The sequence below is a fragment of the Seriola lalandi genome, unplaced genomic scaffold (assembly GCF_002814215.2).
Source record: "Seriola lalandi dorsalis isolate HSWRI2012SDOR001 ecotype SW California unplaced genomic scaffold, Sedor1 jcf7180002054901, whole genome shotgun sequence".
Classification (NCBI taxonomy): domain Eukaryota; kingdom Metazoa; phylum Chordata; class Actinopteri; order Carangiformes; family Carangidae; genus Seriola; species Seriola lalandi.
Window position 1 is genome coordinate 1,068,553 of NW_019525453.1, and position 19,383 is coordinate 1,087,935.

General features: G+C 39.3%; 1 protein-coding gene and 1 long non-coding RNA gene across 2 annotated transcripts in view; one reads left to right on the forward strand and one right to left on the reverse strand.

Moving 5' to 3' along the window:
• Positions 1-19,383, reverse strand: part of LOC147817743 (uncharacterized) — a 45,747-nt gene that overhangs the window by 7,252 nt on the left and 19,112 nt on the right. The window lies entirely within an intron of this gene.
• Positions 12-18,309, forward strand: stum (stum, mechanosensory transduction mediator homolog). Its single transcript, XM_087180362.1, has 3 exons — positions 12-1,108; positions 11,341-11,523; positions 15,481-18,309. The coding sequence occupies exons 1-3, from the start codon at positions 898-900 to the stop codon at positions 15,513-15,515; spliced, it is 429 nt and encodes a 142-aa protein (XP_087036488.1). The 5' UTR covers positions 12-897; the 3' UTR covers positions 15,516-18,309.

Genomic DNA, 19,383 nt, shown 5'->3' on the forward strand with positions numbered 1-19,383 from the left:
GAGAGAGAGAGGGAGATGACCTAGTAGAAAAAGGGGGGTTGTAATGTGCACCTTCTCTTCTCTGTCTTGGAGAGGTGTGTGGGTTGAGCGTGATTTTACGGAGAGAGAGAGAGAAAGAGAGAGAGGGAGAAAGAAAGAAAGAAAGAAAGAAAAAAAGAAAAAGAAAAGTGACTTCAGAGGAAATTTCTGAAAAGTGCTTCATATCTTTTGAGGATTTTTCTGAAGACATTCAAACAAGGAGGAAGTGTCACTGATCAACATTCCTGGAGAATATGTTGGACATGGAAAAAAATGGCAGACACCACTGACGTCTGTTGAGCCAGTGTGGTCACTTGAAGTGAGGACAAGTCAACAATCTTGAAGAAAAAAGTCTCACCTTACCTCAGACTGTTTCTTGCTTGGACATCAACAGCTACAAGTATGAGGTGACTTCTCCAGAGGAATTTAGAAGATAGCAGCTCTCCAGGGTAGACTGAAATTTGCTTGAATATTCATGAAAAGCTTTTAGGCACCAAAATATTCCTTGGATAAATCTGAAGGTTTTTCAAAACTGACTTTGGGAACCTCCTCTGGACTAGAATTAAGCATTTCTGTTTGTTCTTTGGACATATATAGCTTTTTAAAATCCATTTAACTGCAGAAACTGCTTTCAGACAACGTGTTGATATTTTAATTTATTTGCTACTGAATGTGAAATAGGTGGTGACTTGTGAGCCAACTGTTTCATGTACTGCAGAATATTTTAGATAATCCTCAGGGGATTCAATCAATCACCATTGATTATATTTGCCTTCTACTGAATCAGTAATAATCTAAATCCAGAGGGAGAAGGGCTGGGAGGAAAGCAACCCTCATTTATCACCAGCTAGTCTTAGTCTTTGTTCATAGAATAGAAGGATGGCACAGAAAGAAGGAGGAACAGAGCAGGGGCGTGTTAAGACAGGGGACAATCTGGGGGCCAAAGCCATGGCCGGGGCCCCTATTGCAGGCGGAGGAGTGGTGGTGGAGGTCAGGGAGAAGAAGGGACCTCTGCGGGCTGCAATACCCACAATGCCTTTCCCTCTTGCTGTCATCTGTCTGTTTCTGAACACCTTCATACCTGGACTAGGTAAGTTGAGAATCAGGCTTTCTTCTTCTCTTCATGTGTAGTTCATCATGAATTCATCTTTTTTTTGTGTGTGTGTGTGTGTGTGTGTAAGGTGGCTGGGAAATGAGGGGCCATCTGTCTCCTCCTCCTGATTTATAACACCTTAGACTTTCTGTTTTTCTCTGTATTAAAGAAAGAAAAACACATGAATAAAGTTACTCAGTAAAAATCAAAGAGAGCATCTGTGAGAGGAAGTAAACATGCAGAGTTGAAAACAGTGAAATGAGACACTGAGTGGTCATGAAACTGGAAGACCCACATGGACATGAGGAGTTTATAGACATGATGCAAGCAGGCGTACCAGCAAACAGCAACTTAAACAAACATGAAGGAGAAAAAATTAAATAAATAACATAGAGGACTGAAGAGTGACCATAGAAGCTGCATGGAAAGTTTGCAGGCACTGATAAGTTACAATGAGTTTGATAAAAAAAAAATCCACAGGCCACTAAAGGGAGTTATTTTTACTCATCCTGGAAAAAACTACTACTATAACTGTAGAGGACAGTCTCAATCTGCCTATGTGGGTATATAAATATATTTACATTTGTATATTTTCCTGTATGCCTGTATACACGAGTGAGAAAAGAGGTAAGAAAGATAGTGAGACCCCTCAGTGTTAAAATAAGAGCGTCAGGGTGTAAATACACTCAGCCTCAGTCTGGCAGGTGCTAATGCACAGAAAATGTGGTGTCTGGATGTCATCACAGCAGGTAGAAATGTCACTCTGGGTATAAAAATCCATCACAGGTGTCATCATTATGGGCAGCAGCATTATCACAGCAGGCAGAGGCATCATCACTGTGGGTAGGCTCCACATTTTTCCATTATTATTATGGGTGGAAAACCTGATATTGTTGTTTTATGTTGCAAACCTGGCAGCTTGTAGTTCATTGTAGAAGACACTGAAGCAATATCAGGAAGGCACCTAAAAAACTGTACACAGTCATCCATGTGTTTTACTAATAACAAACAGTCATCACCCTTGGTAGCACTTAGATGGAACACAAAATTAGTTATTTCCCAGTTTGCAAGGAGAAACTGATGTCCTCTGTGTTGCCTCCAAGAGGATCGCAGAAGATGATCCACTCTGCAGCAAAGACACAGGTTGATTTGACTAGGCACCTCCCCAGCTAATCCCTGCAATAGTTGTAGTTTTTATGCTCAAGATCAACATATACAACACACAAGATACACAATGTCATCCAGATGCAAATTTGAATAGTATCATCTACTCAGTGTAAAACTGTAATTATTACCTCTGTGAACGAAGTTATGTTTCTGTCCAACATTGTCTCGCTTGTCAGATATTTAGCAGATTATCCCAAAAACTGTTCAAAGATATACAGTAATACGCAGTAGACAGGAAGCATTAATTAGTACCATGTTACCGTTTATAAATCAATTTTTTTTTCGATTTTTCATAAATAAAATCTTTAGTCATAGCACATATTTTGATGACCCTGAAAAATTGTTTGTTGTTCGGTATTAAATTTTGTTTTTGTATGACTAACTGAATTGTTGTTGCCGGTTTTAAATAATTTGTCATAAGTCTTGAACACTTTGCACAACTCTAAACAATCCCTCAATGCAATTTGACTTATTGTGGTATTGGAGCAGCATCATGAATTCAGATGGCTGTAACTCATTAGTGCCAAGTCTGACTCATTCACATTATGCACAGTTCCCCGTGTAGAAAGAATTTAGTGACTCTCTCAAAATCCATCTGATTGTCTCACTGTGTGTATTTTGGTGCAGATACGAATCCAGATGAAAATCATTTTCTAATATTAGGACATGTCTTCCTTCAAGTCGGACTGTTTGTGTTTCCACTCGGCTGGATGTCTGTGTATAGTAAGATTATGTAACATCTGGTGGCTAAAGACATACACACTGTATAATGTACTGTATCCACTGTTGATAAATCCTGTTCACACTAAAACAATATTGCTACATAAGCGCATATAAACATAAATCTTGAGTTATACCCACTCACATCGGGTTAGTGCACACACTAAGACACACGCAGGCGCCCGCACTGTCATCTAGATTAGTTCAGTGTTTCTAAGGCAAAGCAGCAGGACATAAAATGATAACACAATGTGCAGTTTATTTTGCAAACAGCAGAACACGCAGCAGTTAAGATCATGTCAGGCAAAGAAGCAAAAGAGAAACACAGAGATACAGAGAACAGAAATCAAACAATCTCAGATGTTGTTCTCTGATGGAAGGCGAACGTCTCCATAGCAATCACTCAGAGCTGAGTCCATCACCAAATAACCTATGATGTGTCCTCTCCGCCCTTCGACTCTGATCTGTTGGTCATTACTCTCCAGGGAGTCATTATGTGTGTGTGTTTGTGTGTGTGTCCTCTCGTCTTCATCTCGTCCCTATTCTCTCTCTCTTTGTGCTTTCTCTGTTATGTTTCACCGCTGAAGAAGGTTTCCAAATTCTCTGATCTTTTCTCTTATCAATATTTTTTTCTTTCTCTCACCTTCACACACATTCATCCTTTTTACTTGCTGCAACCGTTTCAAAATAAATGTCGAATTATTAACTGTTTGAAAATATCACAAACAGCTTTATAATAAAACAGGGTCATCAAACACATACCCCCAAATACTCTGTTTACTCCCTTTTGACTGAAATGTTGCCCTCTCTTAAAAATTGTCCCCAATACGTATGAAAAGCGCTATGGCTCATTCAAGTGTGTGCGTGTGTGTACAGTGTGAATGTGTGTGTAGGTTTGCCTGAATGCCTTGACATTTCATTGAATAGCTGCGGCCAGTTGCCATGACAACGCTGACTGAAATGAACACAATGCATGCGGGATACGGTGGGATACGGCTCTGACTCTTGTCGGAGCAGAACAACATATCCTGCAGACATGCAGACACACAGGTGTATGAATAAACACACACAAACATGCACATGCACAAAGAGTACACGCACAATGGCAAGTAATGTAGGACACTTTTATAGCACAACAGATAGCACCTGGGTCCTTGGTATTGCTTTATGTCTGCAACACCGCAGTGGAAAGGGCCTGTGTGCAGAGCAACAGTTACTGGATCACTGAAACATAAATACTCACCTGAACTGGAAATACTGGGCTGTCGAAACGCAAGTCACATTTTCTGAAGATAACACTGTTAAGATGACATAGTTTGTCTGTAATATAACTGATTAATTTTTCAGATTTCTGTACATTTATCCTTTTGTCCATTTGTCCAGTATGTGCCAACAAGTCCTCCAAATGAAATGACAAAGTACAGGATCTGACACCACAATCAAGACAACATTGCCATTTAAAATATAAAACCATTTTCTAATCCTAAAATGTCATGTTTAAGGTTTGGTTAGGTTTAGGCGCAGACATGACTGGGGTTGGGGTTAGTGGAAGATCATGATTTGGGTTAAAATAATTAATTGTTATGTGCCACTGGTCAGCAGGTATCACTAACTGTTACCATGGAAACATGCCACACACTTGTAAGTTAGCCTGGTTAGCTGGTCTGATTTTGCAAATGGAGCATTGTTTCAATAAAAGAAATCAATCTTATCAATATTTATTATAGGCTTTTAAACAACGCAGTACGTGTTGTCTTTTTCGTGGGGATGTAAATTTCTCCAAACATGTGATTCCTGTCTCTTTCTGACAAACCTGACGTTTTGTAAAAATTAGAAAACCACAAATTATTATTTTTTTGTCATTTGATGCGATTGGTCAGCAGATTTTCACTGATTGTTACCGTGGACACATGACTCTTAGTTGAAAATTAGCGTGGGGGTCAGGTGGTGAACTTTTTAGGCCCAAAAGAAGTCAGTCTTTATTTTTGGGAAACTGTATAATTTGGAGGAGACTAATCTAATAGCAGAATGAAGGCTTTCTGAAACCTGCCCCTGCAGTTTCGTTAAATTAATTATTCAACACTTTGGGAAATCTACATGTTTACCTTCATGCTGAGAGCTAGATGAGAAGATCGATATCATTCTCATATTAAGGCTACCAGTGGAGAGGTGAACCACAGAGGTGCATGGATGGATGCTTGCTGTTTTCCCTGCTTCCACTCTCAACGCTAAGCTAAATCAACTCTTAGCTCTAGCTCCATACGTAAGGCGTGAGAGACATGAGCGTGGCATCAATCATCTTGTCAAACTCTCGGAAAGACAGCGAACAAGAATGTGCCACAGAATGTTGAATTATTTAAGTTTAGGCGACTAACAGAACTTCATTATGGTGCAGAAAAGATTTTGCTTATGATTAAAAGAAACAAATGTTGATTGGTGATTCTCAGTGTTGAAAGTCAAGCTAACTGAACCTCAAACATGAGGAAAAAAAGTATGTTTCCACATCCAGCGCTGAGAGATGTTCCATCCAGAGCTCTACATCAAGTTGGAGAATTCAAACTGACAACCTCCTTCTCTCGGGCGCGCTTGTTTTAACGACACATTAATCCTGCCTGACGTTATGTTGCCAGAGCCTTAGATTGTCCCTGCAAAGTAATGAGTTAAAATCTATTGGTGATAAACACAGAGGCTGTTAGTCAGTGCAGTGTAAACTGATCAATGAGCTGTCAGCTTGTAAATAATTACACATACTTATTGTGAAGCAAACTACAGCTCACTAGCTGTGTTGTGATCTTTGCCATAAGAGGACTGGAAAGGGAGAGGCTTTGCCACAGACAGCTAAACTGAATATATGATTTAGCCCTCAGTGTGAGTGCGTGGGAGGCAGAGGTAGCGTGTGTGTGTGGTGTGGGTGTGTGTGTGTGTGTGTGTGTGTGTGTGTGTGTGTGTGCATGTGTGTGTGATTGATGGTTAGGATATTTGAGACACTGCATCAGTTTACTGGGTCGTGTTGAGATCTCGCCTCTGGATGCTTGTGTGTGTGGTTGTGTGTGTGGTTGTGTGTGTGCAGTTTCGCTCTAACTTGACCCTTATTTTATGGTACACCCCACATCCCCACACACATTGTGTATTGAACTTTAATTCTCATTAACACTTAGAATCAGGTGCACATATTGTGAATGCATGTAAAGCTTATAAATGGCACAACAAGACTTATATTTTTTATTAAACTGCTGCTGCAGAGAAATGTTACAGAGGGATGTAATCATGCACAAGCATTCCTGTGTGATGTCAGGGTGGTTTGATGTCTCTGTTCTGTGACATTGCCCATGCTCCTGATGTAGTTTCAATCCTAGGCTGTATTTTCAACTTGTATATAGATGAATCTTTTTTCTGATAAACTGATCTTACACCAGTTCCTGCTTGCAAATATCAGAAGGCTCCAATAAAAATATGAAAAGTTTCAAAGGCCTGTATTGGTAAGTAATTTTCTTGGCACTCAGGAGTCTTCAGAGGCAGCCAGCTCAGCCGGAGGAAGTCTGTAATGCTCATGTTCTGTGGGCACAAAAACAGGGAGGCTTGAGAAACCCTGAAGAACTTTTTCAGTGTACAGTGTAAGAAATTGAATGAGTGATATCCAGTTCTTTTAATAAAGTAATTCTGGTTTTGGATTTCTTTAAAAGCTTCTGTGACTGAGCTGTGCTGATGTAATGAGTAATGTAACTGATTACTTTTGCTGTCGAGTAATAACTATAGTAATTTTTTTAACCGGTGATATCTTTTCAAATAACTTCCCTAACACTTCCTCCTTAAATTGTTCCCTTTCTTTGTCTTCTTCCCTGTTTTTTTCCTGTCTCCCTTCATCTCTCCTTTTTATATCCTTCTCTTTCTGTCTTTCACACCCTTACACTCCATCATTAACCTCCCACACTACCAGTGGGTGCTCTGTAGAGTTCTCTGTGTAATTATAGTCATTAGTCTGGGTAATATCTAGGCACAGACACACTGGCGAACACACACACACACTCACACACAGACACACACACACACACACACATGCACACACTCTCAAATCTCCCACATGCAGCATCCAGAGGATCCAAGAGCTTTTCACACATGAAGGAATGTTAAAGTAGATTTGTAAGAGAGGGGTTTAAAGATGTATTAAAGATTTATTAAACTTTTATTACTGCAGTGGAGAATTGTTGAGCACATATATAGGTTATAAAGGTACTTCCTGGATCGTTGGCGTTTCTCAGTTATGGGCGGTTTGAAACGCTCTGTGAGAGGTCAGCTGCTACAAAGTGTGGAACAAATTAAATCATTTTACCATTTTGATATTGCCTGTGGTGCAGAATGACTCTTGCACTGATAAAGGATTACATGTGGTGATCTTGGATATTTCCAAACTGCTGTCCGGAGAACAAAGAGACGCTGGGAGTAAAATGGGAACGCACAGAAATCTGATGCCGATGCTGCCAGTGGCCCATAATAGCAAAAATAAATCTGACAATGAATTAAAGCTGCTCTAATTAAAAATTTAATATTAACAATGGATGAAATGATTACATTCACTTCATTGTAGTAATGAAACCACAGAGAATTATCATCCAACGCTGCAGTTCCCCTCAGCTCTTTAAAAGGCCTCAGCATCTTTCAGTTCATTGTTTTTGGTTTTTACAACCTGCAACATTAGTATTTTGATTCGCTCTTGTGTCCGTTTTAGCCGCAGCAAGCAGCTATTTCCAGCTGAGAAGGTTTTGTAGCTATCTGTCTGGCACCAAAAGGCAAAGAAAATTGTTCTTACAGTCATCAGGTGGCCAGAAACACACTTTCAAACACCTCAAATGAATATATGAGAAGGAAACTCTTTGCTAACACATCTGCCATATCAGCTAAAAGGTGATAATATATATCAATAATATAATATCAGTGTTTACGGCTTGTTTCTGCTGCGCCCATGTGGCCGAATGATCAGATATTGCCGTTTAAGGCATTCATAAAGCAAAAGTAGAAAATATTCCTTGGCTCCAGTTTCTTAGATGTGACCTTTTGCTAAGTTTCTTGAATGTCTGTAATGCTTTGGACTGCAAGCACTTTGAAGATGTCAGTTTGGCCTCAGTTGCTTCTCAACATTTTTTTAAACCAAATGAGGACATAGTCATTAAAATAATCAGCAAATAAACCCTATTTGCAGCCCTAATGTACATGTTTATCACCAAATATCCATGTATCATTAACACATGACTGTCACATGACTGAGACTACAGAAGCTGGAAGCCACACAGAAAAAGCCACCAGACCGTATAGATCCTGTTTTTCATGCCAAAAACTCAGATGGATGATGTGTAACCACTCAGCCACCAGCTTGCTGCCTGTCACGGCTCATGTCTGGATGGAGGTGGGCAGCTCCACCAGCAGCCAGAGCATCTGCTGGTGGGTGTGGCCTCCGCGACCTGAACATTTCTCTGTCGGATCAGACCATATCGGCTCTGGTTGGAAGCTCATTCTAGCCCACTGTTGCTCTTTCTGCGAGAGACTTTGAAATGAGCATCAGCTAAGAAGCTTGAAAGGAAACATCTTTCTCCACATGTATATGTTGATATGTTGAATTTATTTTGTTTTGATTTTTTTCTTTTCTGCAGCTGCTTACTATTCTGGGATTGTGCCTTCTGGAAACCGTTCCAGATAAGGCCATTGTAGGCCATGTGAAAGTAAATATTATGGTTCTCATTCAGATTTGTCAGATATTATGGGACACACAGAGTATATCTGGTATGTCTGTGTTTGTATAGATAGAGTCATTATGAGTTTTTTATTCCCCAGCTAATTTATAGCTAATTAGAAAGAGACGTGGAAATAAGGAAGTGGAAAAAGAATAAAACAGAGGAAAAGAAAAAGTAAGAGTAAGATGCTAACTTCTACATACTTTGGCCTTTCCTCACACGATGCAACTGGCAGCCCCCCCCCCCCCCCACACACACACACACACACACACTTGCACTGTTCTTTGAATTCCTCCAATGTGACAAGAAATGGAGCTAGCAGAAAGAGAAGGGCCAAGGCCACGATGCACACTCACCAGGCATTTCTTGTGTCGCGTTCAGCTTTCACAGCATTCAGTCAAGGATTTATGAAAAGGTACATAAACACTGCAGAGGGAGAGAGAGAGAGTCTAAACATCAGATGATTCTCTGAATAATTTGTGCTTTTGTATTTATTGAAAACATTTCTTAGACCAGAATGAAAGCAGCTCACAGTCACACAGTTTCACAAAAGACTTTTCACGCTCAGTGACCCTTTCTGAGTAAATACTGAGCAAATGAAACAGTGGAAATTCTCAACCTTGTCTGTTCACTGACACTTCATCAACAACCACCACTGAAATACACAATCACATTGAGAATGTTGAACATTTATGCGTGACTCATAAATGTTTAGAATCAAAAATATGTGCAATTAAACAAACCCTATGATCAGTGGACAAATTACTCATCACAGTTACACAGTTATTAAGCCGCATCTCCTGATTCAAAGGTAATGTAAAAATGAGTAGGTTACTAAATAGCCTTGGTTTAAAGGAGTGTGTAGCCATTTGGAAATGTAGGGGAAATGAGGGAATTCTACTACATGCACTTTGCCCAAAAACCCATCGGCTCTGGATGAAGATTTACTATCATATTTGAGAAAATGTGCATTTTTGTGTTTGTTTTTATGCTATCCAAAATGTTGAATAATATTTAAGGAGCTACTGTTTGTTTTTCTGCAATCACTGAAAGACTGGACCCAGGTGGCAATAAATACTGGATGGTGAATTATAGTCAGGAACCGACTTGAGGGAGAAAAGCTGCTGCATATTAAAGAATTTCATAAAGGATGAGTGACACAAATATTTTCTTAAGTGGGGCGTGTATATTTCTGAGATGAGGTGGAAGCACATGGGTGGCACTGATTTCCATGTGAGAATTATGCTTTAGTATAATCATACTTCTCTCAGACTGACAGTACTATTTGAAGTTCCTATTATAGAACTGATGTTATACTTCAAAATAAAAAAAGCAAGTCATAAAAAATAAAATACACTGCACACTGCTAAAATGATTGCTAAGTATGCAAATATAAATATGCCATTGATAATATGAGGTAGATCTGAGACACAGAGTAAAAATCATAGTTTATATACAGAGTTTGTGTGTGTGTGTGTGTGTGTGTGTGTGTGTGTGTGTGTGTGTGTGTGTGTGTGTGTGTGTGTGTGTCCTTTTCCTGAGGGGGTGTTGTTATGGAAACATTCTGTGATGAAATAATCTGATTTGTGAGCACTGAGGTTTACACTTGCCTCTGTGTTTGTCACACACACACAGTTACAGTGGATTTACTGTACAATGAACAGGTTCTGGGAAGTTCCAGGTCTCCAGATAACAGGATGAGGGGTGGTATTGGATTTCATTCAGGCAGACAAGGGTTGTCCACAGAGATAATCCTGTTTCATCTCAGCAACAGCGGATGTGAGCATCAATGTGTGTGCTTCTTTCTGTACTATTTTCCAAGGCATAGATCCACTGGAACCATAGTACTTAAAAGATACTCACCAAGAGCAGCCTCTTAAATATTGACTCACTTACTCAGGGACGTTGAGTGGTCTGTGTGAGATAACTGTATTGAGCGGTTTAAGTCTGTCCACAGTACTGTATGTGATAGTACCTAGGGCTAAGTATACAAAACTAATGCTTACAGTTTATTTGACCTATATTTTATGGTCATTAAGGTTGGAAGACTTGCTGGAAATATCTCTGCAGCTATTTGATGGAGTTTTGGGAGCATTCAAGTCCCAAAACTTTGCTGATCCTCTGACTTTTCTACTGAAATATCTTAACAATTAGGCTACAGTATGGATTATCATGAAATCTAGTACAGATATACAGCATATGGTGTTGATAAAGTGAACCTTTGGTGATCCGGTACCTGCTCTACTTATCACATTGCCTCATTAATCAATAATCACACATCAGTCATTGTGTGTAGCGATAATCAGCAAGTGTTACCATGCTAACATGCTAAAGTAAACAGGGTAACAAAAAAAAAACCTGCAAAGCATCAGCTTGTTAGCAAGGAGGATGTTAGTATGAGTAAGCACTGCTGTGAATTACACTGTGTCATTTTTTCAGTGGAGGACAGCACATGTCTCCCAGTTTATTAAATTGGAAAGTCTGGAGTCTGGTGCATGTCACTGGAAATGAAGCGGAGTGGAAATCTCTTTCAAAGTCTTTTATCATGTTTGGCAAAACTTTAATGGAGTAAAATGCACTGATGTAACGAGATGTCTTTCTGGGTTTGTCCCACAGGTACCTTCATCTCAGCGTTCACGGTGCTGTGTGGAGCTCGCAGTGAGCTGATCTCCGAGAAAGGTGTGTGCTGTGTGTTCTGGCTCAATGTGGCAGCAGCCCTGATCCAGATACTGACGGCCGTTATCATGGTTGGATGGATCATGAGCATCTTCTGGGGAATGGACATGGTCATCCTCGCGAGTCAGTAGCTGTCGATCTGTTTATCTTTCTGACAGTGTTGTTGTCTGTTCTCTTCGCCTTTTATTTTAAGTCTCGTCTCCTTTTTCTTTTGTCTGTGTCACATGTAACATGTAGTAGGCGGCTTAGTTTGGTCTATAAAGTCCAACTTAAGAATTACAACATTTTTACATCTGGAAAAAAAAAAAGATAATACTTGCAGTTTGTAAGAAATCAGTCTGTTCGGTGTCGTGAAAAAGGTCAGGGGTGGAGCAATTAAATCTTTGTCGGATTCAGTGATTTTCTCACAAATGTGTTAAGTTGAGTTTTCAAGGATATTTTATTAATAATTTAAAGGATAAGTCTGGTGATATTTTTTAATTATTCAACAACAAACAAAACCAGCAATGAATTGATCCTACCAGCAAACATTGTCCATGTAGCCAAAACGTGATATACAGTATGTGTCATAGATCTTTATAATTGTTGAAACTACGGTAATATTTTTTCATTTACAGGTAGTTCGAAGTAGTGGCACTGTAGATTACAGACTGAAATGTCATATAATAATACCAGTAGTAAGAAACAGTGTATCTGATGCATCTGTCATATATTCAGGTGTGCAGCACTTTTTCGCACCAGTGAGCCACACTGTTGCACTGGGTGGCACATTTCTGAATCATGATGTGTATGGGCAGTGTAGTTTAGACTCCCGAATACAGCACACTGTCCAGTTGCTTTAAGTACTCACTATACATCAAATGATTATTAATCCACAGCTGAAAATAGACCCAACAAATTTACTATTTACTCCTGTTTGATTAATGTTTGCTGAAAACTAGTGTCCAACTGTTTTAGAAAACTGTTTACGCATTTTAAAAAAGATAATTAATCTTCAGAAAGCAATAGCTCAGGTGCCACAGTCTGTCCGGGGAACTCAGAAAGCAGTGACAGACTAACTTACTATTGGTTCAGGTCTTTTCATTTTTTATAGGATTTGTTGACAACAACAAAAATATTGAGTACTGACAGCCTTATCCTTTAAGTCTTGTGTTCACAACATGAGACAATTAGCAGCTCTGGGCAGCACAAATTTTTTTCGAAGGTCTTATATTTTTCTTGCAGAAACATCTGATATAAGAATAAAAGAAAGTAGTGTCTTCTCCTGAGGCATTGATGCATGAACAAGTGCCAACACACACACACACACACACACACACACACACACACACACACACAGAGTCACTATTCTCTCGCACTGCCAAGGCAGCCTTTGTATTACCATAGTACTGTCTTTCTGCCTCTATCTTTCTGTATGTATGAGGATGTGTATGTGCATCCAAATGTGTACATACCTGCAAGAGTCTGTGTGTGTTTATGTGTATATGTGTTTGTGTGTGTGTGTGTGTGTGTGTGTGTGTGTGTGTGTGTGTGTGTGTGTGTGTGTGTGTGTGTGTGTGTGAGTGTGTGAGGTACAGTAATTGTGTGGGAGTGAGCAGCCCCCCCGCTGTGTTTTTGTTCACTGCTCCCTGCTGTTTTTCAGGCCTCTGGGCTCACATTGTATTCAAGTGTTGCTGCTAACATCTATACTCCTGTTAACGCTCACAGCTAGCAGTGTATCGAATATTTATATTGAATATAAAAATCCTTTTCTTGTTAGCAGCGAAGGTCACATCGTCATGCTGAAAACATGCATGCTCTTTCCTGCTAAGATGAATTATTATTCAGCTACTCATCACCACAATACACAAGCTTTAGGCTCTTATTAAGATATTCCCTCTTTCTTCCTCCGTGCAATGAATCACTCTGATAATGTGGCGTATTTATCAATTTTCTTCTGCCCTCTCTGTCTTTCTATTCCTCTCCAATGAGCCTGTGTTAGATATGATCAATGTATTCTTTATTTCCATACCTCCATCTCTACGAACTCCCCTCCCTCTTTTCTCTTTCTCCATCTAATGATCATGGCATTATCTTCCTCCCACTGATCACCTTCCTCTCTATCTAATGATTGCTCCTATTTGATCAAGCCATATCCCTGCTCCCTCTCTTTTTCTCTCACATTATTCCTCCCACTCTCTGCCCACCCTCCCAGTCTCCCTGTCTCCCTCTCTGCCTCAGTTTCTTCTTCAGTTTTTGTTTTTCACTTGCTCCATCTCCCTCTTTTCCCGTCTCCATCTCTCTCTGTTCATCGATCCAGTAAACCGAGGTAGTGTTGCTGTACTTGTGTACATTTGGTCATGTAATGTATCTGAATCAAACAAGGTCAGATCAGGTTTTCTTTTCTCCTTGAAAGTTCCTAGAGTGCATTGTTTCACCTGTTTAGTGTTACTCCGAGACAGTCAACTTCACAAATACATAGTGTTAGCAAAAACAAATCATGACTAACCGAATCTGTCTTGTTTCTTCTCTCCTCCCTCTGCTCTCCATCTTCATGAACAAAAGTTTCTGATGGTAGGTGTTTCTTTTTTCCTTCACTCACTATCGAGAGTTTCCCCAGTGAGTTGATAAAATTGCGATTTAGAAGCATATCACAAGATGAATAGTCAGCTGGACTAAAATTAACACAGATATCAAGCATGCCAAAACAAATAGCCACATATCCCAGGCTTAGAAATAACATCTTTTCAGGACTTTCTCACGACCTTTCATCTGAGCTGTACAAAGAAATTACAAAGTATGTTTGGTATCCTCACAGAGACGACCCAAACCTCATGAGTTTAAGCATCGAAGTTCACTTCCAGTCACTATTTCACAAGTTTTCAACATGGTCATCAGTGGACAGAGTTTGCTGAGTTGTCATGGAGCTCTGTTGAAACATGAGCTCTTCCCAGACTCCTTGTCCATGTTTCCTTATATAAAATATCGAAGTTCGTTCTTGACCATAAAAATAATGGTTTGATGAAAAAAACCTGTCAAAGGTACACTTCAGATCACACAGTCTTACAGTCAAGTTATCCCATCCCGTGATGAGGAGCATGTGATGCAGTTTAAAGTCTTATCACAAATGAGCAAACTTCATCTGCTTCATCTGATAATTGATAAGAAATTTCCAAAATAGCTGCCAAGACGTGTTCATAGTTTTTAGTCTGTATCTATGAGACCTAAAGAACTATGTTTCCATCCTCATAAAATATTTGCAAAACCAATTTTTTGAAGAATTTGAAACCTACATTGTTTACATCCATGCTTGCTTGCTAGCAGTCTTCTTCTTCTTCCCTGCATTGCTCAGTTTCTTAGAGACGAACTGCCACCAACTGTTGATCAGAGGAACAGTATGAAACTGTCAGCAGGACTGCACATCACAGATGCTAACATGCTAACAAACATCACTCTTCAAAACATTCCTCTGCAGTGCTACTAGTAGTTGGTAAAATTCAACATGGCGGCTTTAAAAACAGGAGGTGAAGATTAATGGTGGGGATTCTTTTTGATGTTTCAGTTACACGAGGACCTTTCCATCATTTACTTGAAATGACACACGTTCCCGACCAAATGTCTGTTGATTCTTTCCAGATCACAATGAGTGACGCACAAACTGTGTGCTTAGTGAGGCTGTCACGCTCCTGATTGTAGAAATGTTGGCTCATTAATAAGTCATCACTCATGGAGTTTCTAATTGATCTGAAAACATAATGCAAGCCAGACTAGTATTGTTTGCCACTTTGGGGAAGTTGAGATAATAGCTAAACCTGCCAGACAATGCTTTATAAAGCTTTAGCTCTTAATGCTTCAGCCTACCTCCTGTTGCTGTTGCCAACCTCTCTGCTTTCATTTTGCTCAATTAAACGAAATGGAGAAAGGCAATTACTGTCAAAAGTTCAAAATAAATGTTTTGTAATTGCATGTAGCACTTTAAACCCCCTCTTAACTGGGGACATAAAAGCCAGATAATAGTTTACAATGATTATTTCTACAAGCAGTCAAACATCTTTTTCTTTCCCCCTCCCTCTGTCTGCAACTCACCTTCCTCTTCCTCAGGCTGTAGAGACCAGGGTGTTCCCCAAGATGTCTGAGAGACGTCGCTCTCATGTTACCTGATGGATCAGGACCACTTTAACTTCCCTGAAGCCTGACAGCGACCTTTACCTTCGTGATGACCTGTAGCTGACAACAGAGAGAGGAAGAGACATGATGAAAATGGTTTAGTCAAAGTGAATCAGAGAGACTGCCCTTTGTGAAAGTATTTGATTGCTGGCTGGTGATTGGTCAACACCAGGCCACATTTACATTTACGATTAAAAGAAACAAGATGGGAGGAAGAGACTTCAACTGTACAGTCACAAGAAATACAGTGGATATGAATAACAATGTGTTTTGTTGAGTGATTCTAGTCGTGATTTTTGAATTCTGTCTTTCGATATTTTTTATTTGATCAATTTGACTGAAACCACAAATCTGTAAAAGCTGTAGGTCACCAACATATTTCCTACAGGACATGATGGAATAAATGAAGAACAAAAGACGAACCATTAGCATGAGGACGTGAGATAATTAAGACACTGATTTGCCAGCTTTGTGTTTTTGGCTTGTGCATTTTTGCCAGAACCCAGTTGAACAAAATATAGAGAAAAAACTACTTCAGCAAATGATATCCATCCATAACAATGTTGCTGTGACAGGTGTATTTGGCTCAGTGATGAATCATATGTCATTGGGCTCAAAACACAAACAGAGTTTCCACTGCCCCTGAATTGGCTGCCTGGTGCAGCTGCCACTCTGCTTAAAGCAGTTTATTTCAGTGTTAAACGTTTATTGGAGAGTTTACTGTTTCAAAAACTGACTTTAGCATTAGCCTCTAGTGTGTTTTAGTGGCCTTTCTATTGTGATATCGACACCATTTTGCTGGTCTGAAAAGGTACAATATATTGAACTTTAAGGGGGTTCGAGGTTCTCATTCTTAAACATGTTGCATCTTCTCTAAACGGTGAGGAAAACGGTGTTTGCTGCGCACAGAATCAGCATTTATTCAAGTGATGAGTGTGGAACAAACATATAATCAAACTATAAATGTCTCTGATACTCAATATTCAGTGTAGACAGTTTAAATGATAACTTGATTATGATGAAGGTGTTAGCAACCCTTCCATTAGTCTTAACAGTAGGTACAACACAGTGTTTCAATAGCAATCACATCTTCAGCCTGCTGTATCTCACTGTTGGTCACAAGATGCATGGTATCCTGAAATGTCAGGGCTGTGTGTAAAAATGACTCATCCTTCCTGATAATTACTAGATTTGAACTGTCGTACCTCTCTAATGTGTAAATCAGTGTCAGAACGATATCACACATTATTAACGTTGTATCTAAATAGCAGGTTTCAAAATATCACCTCTCATTACTGGCCTCACTGGGGAACTATAGTAACCTCCCTGTCTGTCACATCACGACTTTAAGATTCAGTTACAGTAATGTCACTGAGGCATGTGACTGGGGTGCAGTGTTTGAATGGCTAGTTTGGGCTCATTTACATTGATTGATGAGAGTCACTAAGAGTCATCAGCTCCCATAAGAAACTCCAGTAGAAATAGTAATATAATAAAATCTTAAGGTTGTTGGATTCACACTTGTGTCGAGTACAAAACCAAAATGTGTAAATTATCTATATATCGATGTGTGTTTATGTGTATGACTGATTGTGTGTAATATGGAGACTGGGGATTACTATATATGGTGTGGGCTCAGTATTACTATGTGGGAGGGTCTGTAGGTCATAAATGATGTTCTAAACTCATAAAGTTGTAATATTTAACACAACAACTGCCTTGGAAGTGTTGATCCAAACAAAGCTTTTCCCATGATGCCACATTAGCTTTCTAAGATACTGTATCATTGGCTTATTTCCCTGAAAAATATCCAAGAGTATCAAAAGTCAAACAGCCTTAAAATGAAAAGAATCAAAACAGTTAGCGTGAGCCATAACACTGATGGAAAGCAGTAAATCAAAATCACTGCAAGTGCGTTTGCAGGAAATGAGTGCTCAGCTCAGTTACTGCCCCACAGCACATTGATATATTGGACAGATTCTGCAAATGTAGGGCAGCATTTCTGGGTAAAAGTTGAGATAAATTCATTCATAGTAAAAACTCAAAAGTGTTTGTGCCTCAATAGAAATCAAACCTTAATTCATGCTGTGATTTTTCCCTCCTCTTCATCTGATTTATTACTGGTGATGTTTATCTTCGATTTTTTTTCCCTCAGTTAACTTTGTAGGGTTTCATTCATTATCTTAGCCAAATGCCTTTCTGAGAGCTCTACTCTATTTTTGGATGACAACACTAATGTTTTTAAGTTTTGACTGTGTGTGTGTTGTACAGTTTTTGTGTGCGAGAAAGAAGACGTCTGTACTTCTGATATTTTATGCCTTACAAATGACCAGTGTTCTCCCATAAGTGTTTCTGTAGCAGTGGTGCTGGAGTTTCTTTACCTTGTTTGGGTTGGGCGCAGTTTAGAGATTTGAAATATTGTCATTTAAACACTTTATTATAATCAACCTTTCAGCCCTAAACACTGATTCTGTTTCAGGGTCAATAATAGCAAATTGTAATGTAAGTTTTCCATGACGATGGTGTTGTGTTCGCTTTTCGATTGTGGAATGAACATACTGCCGTGTACAGTTTTCTGCATGCATATCTTTGGTGTTAAACGACTGTACAGAGTAACATACACATGCACACACAGACTAACTTAACTATTTTAAGATTGTAGCTTTATTCTGTGACTTTGCAATATTGATTTTATTTTAAGCCCTTTGAGGTGACTGATACAAATTCTTGCGATTAAAAACAGTTTTGGTTCTACTTACTGAATACCTGTGATGAATGTGTTTTTTTGTTTTTGGAAGTATTTCCTGTTTCCTGCGTTCCAGCTGGTTGAGGGTCTCATCCTGCTCTGAGAGATGAGGATCTGAGAAATTCTGCAGTCACTGGCAAAATATTGTGTATTCAGAGAGTAGCACTTACCCTTGCAGGTACACTATCAGCATGTGCACATTTTCATGGAAATAAATGAAGTGTCTCTTCACATCTAACTCATGAATAAACATTCCTCTATGAATATGGCTGAGCTTGCAACAGACCTTGACATGAAAACGGTTGTCTCTGTGGTGGTGGCTGTGGTGTCTTTGACACTTTGAATGTTTTTTTTTTGCTGCACAGTTTGCTCTAAATTCAATTTTTCACAGTTTGTTTTTTATTAATTAATTATTAATTAATTTCTCCGACAGAAACTAGACTAACTTTTCAGTGAGTGTGCAGAGCACTTTTTCTTCTTGAGCATCACTGATGCATTTATTTGTTTAAACATCATTATTAGTGGTGTGACTCTATACGGACTGCCATGGTCCCCAGAGAATAAATCCTGATGACTTTGGTGATCCCCTCTGTTTTGGGTTTCTATCTAGCGTCACCATGAAGTTGACATTTGTGGTTTGAAAGGTTTCAACAACTGCCATGACATTTGTGACATTCCTGTTCCCTTAAGGATGAAATGTAATGACTTTTAATGATCCCTTAGTTTTTCTTCCAGCACCATCATCAGTTCAAACTTTTAATCTGCCGATACTTTGGTTTACAAACAAACCAACTCCCATTAGCAGCAGTGCCTGTTTAGAGCTATTTAACAATTGCTAGCATGCTAACACACTGGACTAAATTGTAAACTCTGAACCCAAGCTGAACCCAAAATGCCGACAATCAATAAGGGGTAGGTGAAAAACAAAGGTTAATGACAAAACAGAAACTTACAAGACCAGAACTAAACACTGGAGCACGATGATGGGCTAACATGAATGCCAACAACAGAACAATAATCCACGAGGTAACACATTGACAACAGTAGATGGAACAGACAGACTGACAAAGGGGAAGACAGAGACTTAAGTA